The sequence below is a fragment of the Carlito syrichta genome, unplaced genomic scaffold (assembly GCF_000164805.1).
Source record: "Carlito syrichta isolate Samal-C Ts95f unplaced genomic scaffold, Tarsius_syrichta-2.0.1 Scaffold99436, whole genome shotgun sequence".
NCBI classification, from domain to species: Eukaryota; Metazoa; Chordata; class Mammalia; order Primates; family Tarsiidae; genus Carlito; species Carlito syrichta.
This window is the reverse complement of record NW_007043532.1, coordinates 60,263-70,267: the sequence shown is the minus strand read 5'-3', so window position 1 is coordinate 70,267 and position 10,005 is coordinate 60,263. Positions and strand designations below refer to the sequence as shown.

The 10,005-nt window shown below is 49.4% G+C and overlaps 1 protein-coding gene across 1 annotated transcript in view; it reads left to right on the top strand.

The window, feature by feature from the left end:
• Positions 1 to 4,398, top strand: part of LOC103266242 (homeobox protein SIX1) — a 7,835-nt gene extending 3,437 nt beyond the window's left edge. Inside the window, exons 4-5 of the mRNA XM_008063863.2 lie at positions 6 to 472; positions 2,488 to 4,398. Coding sequence (XP_008062054.2) covers positions 6 to 472; positions 2,488 to 2,782 — 762 coding nt within the window. The 3' untranslated portion in view covers positions 2,783 to 4,398. The remainder of the gene's footprint in view (positions 1 to 5; positions 473 to 2,487) is intronic.
• Positions 4,399 to 10,005: the final 5,607 nt, after the last annotated feature.

The following is a 10,005-nucleotide window of genomic DNA, read 5'->3' as shown; positions in this document are numbered from 1 at the left end:
TGGGAAGGTTCCTGTGGTCACTGCCCGCCTGCGACCACCTGCACAAGAACGAAAGCGTGCTCAAGGCCAAGGCGGTGGTCGCCTTTCACCGCGGCAACTTCCGCGAACTTTACAAGATCCTGGAAAGCCACCAGTTCTCGCCGCACAACCACCCTAAGCTGCAGCAACTGTGGCTGAAGGCGCACTACGTGGAGGCCGAGAAGCTGCGCGGACGGCCCCTGGGCGCCGTGGGCAAATATCGGGTGCGCCGAAAATTCCCGCTGCCACGCACCATCTGGGACGGCGAGGAGACCAGCTACTGTTTCAAGGAGAAGTCGCGGGGCGTGCTGCGGGAGTGGTACGCGCACAACCCTTACCCCTCGCCGCGTGAGAAGCGGGAGCTGGCCGAGGCCACCGGCCTCACCACCACCCAGGTCAGCAACTGGTTTAAGAACCGGAGGCAAAGAGACCGGGCAGCCGAGGCTAAGGAAAGGTACGCGGCGTGCTCCCCGCGGCTCGGGCGACCCTCGGAAGCCTTCCTGTACCCCCCCCCCGCCCCTTCCCGCCCCCGCAGGCACCCGCCACCGAATCGGTCCTCCCCGCCGGCGGGAGCCAGTCCATGGGGCGGCGCCCAGGCCTCCGCGGCTGTGCAGTGAAAGTTCATGAACTCTGAGGTTGCTGAGGATGGGGCCTCGTTTGCTTTGAGTACCCGCGCGTGGGTTTCTTTGGGGTGTGAGTGTCGGGAAATGTTGCCACTAGGTTTGTTTTTCTTGCCTCGCTGCCTGGCTGCGGCAAAAAATGGGGGGTGGAGAGTGAGTTTCTAAATCAACGCGAAGGATATCGCTGATTGGCATCGCCAGGAACAGGGTTCGGTGGGAGCCGAGGGTGGCGAACCTCTCCCCTCCGGCTTCCTAGAGGGGTGAGGCTGGCCCGAGACATCTGCACTGCCCTGTCTCCCGGGTTCTTCCCTTGCTCTCTCCTGGTAGTCTTTTGCATGAGAGGTCGCCGGCTTCATTCCGCACTAGCTGGACAAAGGGAGGAGTCTTTAGAAGAAAAACAGCGAGAAGAGCTTTGGGGAGAGTTGGCTCTGCGTTGACTCGCGGGTGCTCCAAGCGCAGAAAGGGCCGATCCCTGCCGCGCTCTCGCGCGTGGCCCGGGCGCCGCAGTCCGGCTGTCCGCGCCGCCGCCCGGGCGGGGGAAGGCGTCTCCAGTGGCAGGTTTCTCTCGCCTTGGAGCTCAGGACGCAATTACAAACACAGAATGAAAAGCCAAGAGAAAAACTAAAACTTGTCCCTGCCTCCCCCCACCTCGCGCCAACACCTTCGGCTACCTGGCCCCGCTCCATCCCTTCGCTGCTGAGTTTCCAACCGCGATTGGGAAGGTCGCGGGGAGGCGGAGGCGAGAGCGCTCCGCGAAGTCCCGGGGTTTCGTGGAAACCTGAGCGCGGGGCCGGCCGGGTTCCTTTGTTCGTTTCCAAGCCCGGGGGCCGAAGGTCTCGCTGTCTCCTTCCCCTCCGGGTGGAAAACCACAGAGCCCGGATACATTCAGCTGAAATGGGTTCTCTGGGGAGAACGCCTGCGAGGCTCGGAGGAGACGGGAGGCGCTAGGAGTGGGCAGGACTGGCGAGCTCTTGGAAGGCGGAAGCGGCGAGGGCTCGAAGTCCTGGCGTGAACAGGACCGAGGACCGGGACCCACGCTCCCGCGCGCCGCAGCCTGTGTGCCACCGCCGAGCTTCCCTTGCCCGGAAAGGGTGATTGGGTGGAGGTTGGTGGGGAGTCTGAGAGGAGACCCAGAGGGGTTGAGGAGTCCGCGAGTCACACAGGAACAGGGATCGCACGGTTCCAGTTAGCCTTTAGTTACAAAACGGCCGTCCTCAGAGCCAGGCCGGAGGGCCCATCCCTTATGAAATCAGAGGGACTGGCTGCGCTCCCTGTGTTTACTCAGGTCACTGGGCCGCCCTGGGCACCACTTCCCATGACCTGTCCTGTGTCTCGGAAACCACTAACTCTGGGAAGAAGCAGGGAGACTCGATGTGTCATTGTTTCCTCATATGCGAACAAGGCAATTGACTTGACTCACCCCAAACACTTGTGCATTGGGTGCCGTGTGTCCCCCGATCACTTCTTTATCGCCAACAACCACTTATCGGAAGGTTTTTAAACTTAACTGACATCTGAAAATGGTGCTAGTAACCGCCTGAACAAAATTTCAACACATCTTTTATTTGTTTCAAATAGACCCTGCTCATGTGGCTTCCTGAAATCTGGACGAGAAAGGGACCCGGCTGGGAACAGCAGGCTCTGTCCCTAGCTCTCCACTTCTTCAGTCTCCTCACCTCCCCCATGGCCCTTGGGGATGGGTGGAAGGGTAGAGTCCTCCATTTGGGTTGGTGACAGATTGCACAATGGCCCCTGTCCTCCCTTCCAGCTCCCCTCCCTCCATTTCACACTTTTTTTTAACCTTTTTTTTTTTTTTTTTAACCATATGGTGTTGTCCTCTATTTCTTAGGGAGAACACCGAAAACAATAACTCCTCCTCCAACAAGCAGAATCAACTCTCTCCTTTGGAAGGAGGCAAGCCGCTCATGTCCAGCTCAGAAGAGGAATTCTCACCTCCCCAAAGCCCTGACCAGAACTCGGTCCTTCTGCTGCAGAGCAATATGGGCCACGCCAGGAGCTCAAACTATTCTCTCCCCGGCTTAACCGCCTCACAGCCCAGCCACGGCCTGCAGGCCCACCAGCATCAGCTCCAGGACTCTCTGCTCGGCCCCCTCACCTCCAGTCTGGTGGACTTGGGGTCCTAAGTGGGTTGGGACTGGGGCCTCGAAGGGATGGCTGGAGCAGCAACCACTGCAGCGACTAGGGACACTTGTACATAGAAATCAGGAACATTTTTGCAGCTTGTTTCTGGGGTTCTTTGCGCATAAAGGAATGGTGAACTTTCACAAATATCTTTTTAAAAACCAAAACCAACAGCTATCTCAAGCTTAGTCTCCCTCTTCTCTCCAACTCTTTCCACTTTTGCATTTCACCTCCCAGTGCAGAGATCAGGGGGAAAAAAAAACCCAAACAAACAAATGCACCCAGTCGTCACCCAGTCTTGGTTCTGGGCAACTGTTGTGTCTGCTTCGGTTGCCTTTCTTTTTATTTCAGTGAACAGGAATTACAAGTGAACTGGATTTTAATTATGTCTTTTAAATTTATTTATGGAGAAATGTTTGGGGAAGAGAAAAAGGAAATGGAGAGAGGGAGAGAGAGAGAGATGGATATGAAAATAGTGAAAACAAGAGCCTTCAGCCGGAGAGGAACAGATTGCATCCTTATGGTGAATAGGAAAAATATAATCTTATAATTTTTTGATGAGGAAAAATTAAGTTTACATTTTTCATATTTAGTGTTAAACAATTTTATGTAGATGAAAATAAAAGGACAGTATTAGGAGGAAAAAACAAGTGCCTAAATGTCTTAATGCTCTCTATGTGAGGCAGTTAGAAATAGAAGTGACCATTAGTAACACAACTATTTTTGTCAAATTTAGTGGGGATTTTTGGTTGTTGTTTGTTTTCTTGGGTTTTTTTTTAAATGACAATCTCTAAAAATGTACCAATGTGAAAAAACACTTTCCTGAATGCCATTACGTCTCATGCCCTGAGAGCTTTCATATTTGTAACCTACTCCTGTTAAGGGTTTCTCTTGTTCCTAGTTTCTAGCTTGCAAAAGTATGCCGGCAAATCTGGCAACTTGGTATTTGTTACTAAAACAGCATGTGTTTTCAGGTTTCTTTTCTATTGTACCTAAACCTGTCTAAATTAAAACTTAGTAGAACACCAGGAGTATGATTCTGTTTCTGAAAGGTGAGTTGTGTATTGCTGTCATTGGGCCTTATTTTTTTAAAAATAGTTTTTCCCTTCTTTCTTAATGGTGGCTATGAATTGCAGGGTACTTTGAAGGCCATCATCTGAACCACAAGTAGTAACTAGTTTGATTATATGACAAAAAAAGAATGATTTTAGCCTTTGGGGTATTTATTTATTTTTATTATTTAGATATATAGTTTTGTTTACCACTAGCTCTCCTCCACAGCATTCATATGTTAACTAAGCTCTTTTGTGTTAACAAGTTTATGACAAGACTGTGAAAGTAAAAATAATTTATTTGCCTGGAAAAGAGAGAGAGAGAGAGAGAGAGAGAGAAAACGTGAACAAGGATAGCAACATTGTGAATTAATTTGTACAAATAGAAAGCAGACCACAGGACAGGAGCTCTTTTGCAGTGCTGCCGGATAGTCCAGAAAAATCCCAGCAATCGTGTAGGCTCCATATTATTTTTGCCTGGGGCAAAGTGATGTATCTTCTGTATTTAGCTTTTAAAATTAGTGAAACAAATGGCATTATTTATTAAAATTCTACTCAGGATAACAGGATTGGCTTGCTTGTGCTTTGTAAAATATTGTTCCCCAGGGAGAGTCTATTTACTTTCTGACATGAGAGTTTCATAATTTTGATTTTACCCCATCTATAATCACCATTAATATTCGATCTCTTTCTTACTCTTTCCTCTTCTGGTCAAGAAAACTGAGGTTTGTGTGGGAAATCAAGACCTTCTTACTGCGGGCTTTTTTTTTAACTGTCAAATGGCTTTGACTGAATTCAAGGAAGAAGTGGTCACTGTACTTAACTGTAGTCACTTTTACTTATAAAGTCATTGTTCCCCTCAGTGATGGACAGATGTGCACACAGCTGCTTGGAGACCATCATTTGGGTTGGGAGCTCAGGGTCCCGATCTCCCTTGTTAGTGTTTTGGATCATTAAGTCGGTGTTTATTTAAGTCACTAGGGTGTTTATTCTCCCTGTCTTGGGCCACGGAGAAATGCCACCCTCTGCAGGAGGGGCTCTCACAGGGAATCTCCGCACATTCTTCACATTCACTCCCCAAAACAAACACCCTGCACAAAGATAGCTTTCAATGACCCTGACAGGCTTCAAAGGACGCCGCGGAAATCTCTCTGGAAAATAAGGAAGGGCCAATTACTTTAATTTCTTACATGCCCTCTGTTCCTACTCCGGTGACTACCCCCCACTCTTTCAGCTCCGCTTGGCATAATTTTAGACTCGTGGAAGTTCTGTCTCCCGGGGCGCCCCGGCCCACTTCCTGCTCCCTCGGTTGGTGAATCTTGGAAATGTCTGCAGATCTGGCGAGTAGCAAGAGGGCCAGTCCTGTAAAAGCTCCCGTGATTACTGCTTGTAAACTCGTTAAAAAGGACAATTTTCTGTCACAGCCATAAACTCTTTGTAAAATCCCTGGCACTAGATGCAGAGCGCGCATATTCCAGATGTGTTTAATAAGAAATTGCACAATATGCCTCCTTCCACCATCCACGGCTTGGTCTGGCTAGGAAGGGGACAGGCAGGAGGAGGTGAGAAGGCTGGCTATTGCTGTGAGTTGTTTTGGCAATCATTTGAGAGTGATCATTAGGGGAAACTAACCATATTTTTTTTTCCCTCGAGGAAGTCTTCGAAAACCAGCTGTTCAGGGACCTCCAATGTACCTTCTCGGCGTTGCAGTTTAACTGAATACAAAGCCACTTTTCGTTTCTTCTCTACAGATGTCATAACGTTAGCCAAAAGCAATGAACAACGGCTTATAAATAAAGTGATTTTAGGACGAAACCTTACAGCATTTTGCCAAGTGAAATGAAAAAAAAAAAAAGCTCCCAAAACTTGGGTGATTTTAATTTTTTACGCGTTTCAATCTGAACACACGATTGCTCGGGTCTCCACTGCCTGCTCGTTTTGACCTCTTGGCTGAGAACGAAGCTTCCTAAATTCTCAGGGGCCAAGAGCCTTGGCCCGAAGTTCTCGAGTTTTTAGCTTAGTAGGTAGGGAGCCCCGCGGGCTAGGGGCTCGGAGAAAGGAGCCGCTGAGGCCGGACACCACCGGTCTTGAACCTGTTTTCTGGGCAAGGACAGCTTGGTCTTGACCCGGAGTCGGAGTGGAAGCTCCCAGGAAGAGGCAGTGGCATTGGCACTTGTGGGCGAGCCTCGAGTTTGCTGAGCAGTGACTCCTGTTCCGCTGCGCTCCCTGGTGCGCTGGGAGCCGACCAGGCACCTGGCACCGAACCCGCGCGCAGCGGCCTCTCTGGGCTCTGTGGCCGCTGCGCTGTCGCTGCTGCAGCGGCCGCGGCTGAAGCTGGAGGGGGCTTCACTTCTATTGCCTCCCCCCTTTGCAGGTCCCTGGCAAAGTTTGCAGTCAGGACTCCAGAGATCCAGAGACTCGGATTCGCGCTTCCCTGGCTGCAGAGAACTGGTGATCTTCCGCCACCCGTAGACGCCGGAGGCCATTCTTGCCACCGGGTCCTCCGGAGGCACGGGAAGCCCGGGCGCCGTAGCTCTCTGCTCCCTGTCCGGGCAGAGTCTTTCCTTCACCGGTTCAGAAAGAACCGTGAGCGGCTCTGGACCCGGATCCTAGCGCAGCTCCAGGCGCCCAGCCTCATGACCCGGCCCGCGGAGTCCCTGCGAGCAGAGGCTGCCGGGCGGGCCTCACAGGCACGGGAAGAGGCCTCGGCCTGAGTTTCGCGGAACAACGCAGCTGTCGTCGTCTCGGGTACCCCAAGGCCACCTTCCAGGCCCAAGTCCCGGCCGCCCTCCCACAGTCTGAGCCCGGGGTGAGGCACGTGAACGGCGCCGCACGCACGACTGCGGCCCTGCGGTGCGGGACCAGGCCGGCCTGGCGACGCGCGGCTCCCCTGCCCGGCTGCAGGTGCCAGCGCTCCCGGGTTCCCAGACACCGCGCCTCCGGCTGGGGGCAGCCGGCTGGGGCCTTGGAGCCTGGTGGGGAGGCGGCCTGGGCCCTGCTGCCCACGCACCGCAGCCCTTACAGCTGCTGACGCCGCCTGTCTCCTCTTCGTGGGGCCTTGGCTTTCGGACCCGACCTTTCCACCCGCGCACGCGGCGCAGGGGTGCCAGCCCCTTCCCAGGCTTGTCGCTAGAAATTCCCGGGCCAGGGAAAGGGGTCCTGGCTTCTCTGTTTTCAGCGGGACCGGGCGGCATCTCCGCTTCCTCGATGGGACCAGGTCAGGCGTTTCTTCCTCGCCTGCGGCCCTAGGACGAGCTTCGGCCTTTCCTCCACGCCCAGCCCGGGCCCCAGGGGAGGCCCCGGCCGAGGCCTGCTGCGCGCTTCGGTCAGGCTGTCGCGGTGCACATCCAGCCCCTATCTGATGGGGCGAGTGGCGTTGATAGGGACGGGTTAAGGCAAGAGAGGTCGCTGATGGCCCGCGTGCGCTCTCCGCGCCATTTCTCCTTATCCCGAGGTTTCCCCAGGAGAAGATTTTTAGACACTCTCCTAAACTATCTCCTTCAGCCGCCCGAGGCCGGCGGAACCAATGTTGGTGCCCACCTCGCACTCAAGAGCAGTTCACACCGTGGGCACCCGAGGGCTCAGTCCCACAGCCTGCGTGCCTGGGGCGCGACCTTAGCCAGGTGGGGACTTCTGAGCCTCTTAAGGTCATAGAGACCCTTCCCTCGTTCTTTGTGAATCTAGGGACTCCACCTTGAAGAGTCTCTAGAGGGGATGGGTTAGATAAGAGATGCGAGAGCCAGCCAGGAACAAAAATAATCAAAATCCTGGGCGAATCATTGGCTATTCATTTCCCCAGAAAAAGCGCTGTCCTGGAAAGGCCGCATTTTTTCCAGTGTTTTAAACCAAGTACACACACACACAACTTCGTTCCAGCTGATGAAATTGGAAACCTGTTCTCCCACTGAGGATGACAATCAGGGTTTTAGACGCTGTGGTCCTTTCAGACAGCGAGAAAAAACACTGCAGTAGCATTTAAAAACAAAGAGAAAGAGACTGCTTGAGGCGCGTGGACGCCTGTCTCTTCCCCAATCCGAGTTTAAGCTTCTCTCCTTTTAACTTGTTAATGGACAGCTGGGACCCCAGTTCTCAGCAGGTAGAGCACAATCACCTTAAGGCTTGCTTCCTCCTTCCGCTTTGCGACCTAGGACTCTTCCCCTCTCCTTTTGGGAAAGTGCTCACTAACTGCTTTCCTTTGCCATCATGATAAATATTCTTAAAATTACATTTTTTTGGTGTGTGCGATCAAGCAGAAAAGAAACAAACACAAACAAAAACCTAAAAACCCAAACCCAAACAATCTTATCTTTGAAAGCAAAAAAGTTTACAGATTTAACACACTTAGGCATCCCTGAAGTGGCCACCCAACTGTAATTAAACTACTCCTAGGTGATCTTGGGTACTCTTCACTACCGTAAGTGATTGCCATTAAAAAGATAAATAAGTAGACAGGTAGATTCCGGCCTTTTACTTTCTAGAACTATAATAAGGCATGAGAATGTGTATCTCCTTCCTTCATCTAGTTCCCTGTCCTTTCCACCCCCTAACCTGGAAGATATTTTATGAGACTGACCTAGGCAGACCCAAGTAGAAACACTCAAAGACTAATGCAAAGCAAATTTATTTTAATTTGCTAGATAATTTGTTTTAATTTGGGATTTTAAATTGATTATAGCTTTTAAAATACCATGGCTTATTTATAACAGAAAAATTTTGGGGGAGGGCAGTGAGGAGTGGGTAATGGTTCAGGACCTTCAGCTGATATGCACATGGGCTCTTACAGGAAAAAACAGTCCTAGACTACATATTTTTTACTGACATGAGCCATTAAATGAAGTGTCTGAGGATCCGTAAAGAATATTGAAATGTTCTTTAACATTTCATAGAGCTGGTGAGTCAGTCCCCTTGATAGAAAATCTGCAGATTCTAGCCAGGATGCCTGTAAAATCAACTTTCTAGATGTTCTTTTCTTGTTATTAAGTATTTCCACATACTCACCTACGTTCTCCTTTTCTTTTTCTTTTTTTTCCCCCTTAAGGCAAGACTTTAGCTACTTTGCAGTTCTTCAGTTCTAATTTGACTTGGTCTAAATACCAGGAAAAGGCAATAGGGGTTGTGAACACACCTCTCCCCAAGAAGCACCTACCAAGCTGAACATGCAGATTAATATTCTATTAAACTGTAAACATTTGTATGTAGTGATGTCCCACCTAAATTTTGCAGTTTTCTTTTTTTCTTGTAGAAGTGGTGGGGACTGGTGTGGTTGGTGGAAGGGAACAGAAGCTTACAGTGCTTGTAGAGAAAATGCACATTTTATGGGTGCCATGGCAGTCTGCAATACTTTGCAAAAGGTAACTTTGCCTCTGTGTCTAGCAGGTAGTTACAAGGAAGACAGCATTAGCTCTGTATTTATTTAAAATACCTCAGAGATGAAAAGAAGGAAACAAGTTTTTAAAAAATTAAGCTAGATAGAAGATCAACGTGCCTAAATATCTATGATGTGAAAAGAACATTTAAACAATTGAAGCTTTGTCTGTCTTCAGATATGTGTGGTGAATATTTTCTATGCATTGCTGATGCTATATAAACATAACATGCTTCCTCCTAAAGTCAAGTTCTTGATTTTAATTGAAGAATAATATTGTTCAGGGCTCTACCTCTGAGTACAAATGGCTAATCTAAGAAAATCAGTTCTGGGAATCTGGAACCAATGGCTATTTTCAAAATAAACAGACAAAATCTTCATAAAGAAGGCCAGGAGGATTATTTTACATACAGTATATCTCCTGATTACACACACACACACACACACACACACACGGAAGAACTAAAAGTCAGAATGACAACACAGGCCCTTTACCATATTTCTACTTGAAAAACATCAGTCTGATTTAAGACTCTCAAGCTGTCTTGCCTATGTTTTCCAGGATCAATGTATCTTAAAAGCAAATCTAGGTGCATTTTTCTCTATTTTTAACATTTTTTTCTAGGGAGAAGAAAGATGTAGAAAAGAGAAAAGTAGAACAAAACAGAAAATAAAGATACAGTTTAAAATTTGTATTATATTGATTAATAAGTAGCCGCTAAACAGTATCTACAAAAACAAAAAACACTAGTATGCTGATATTTCTGCTTTGGTTCAACCAAGGCAAGATGTTTTTTTTTTTAAAAAT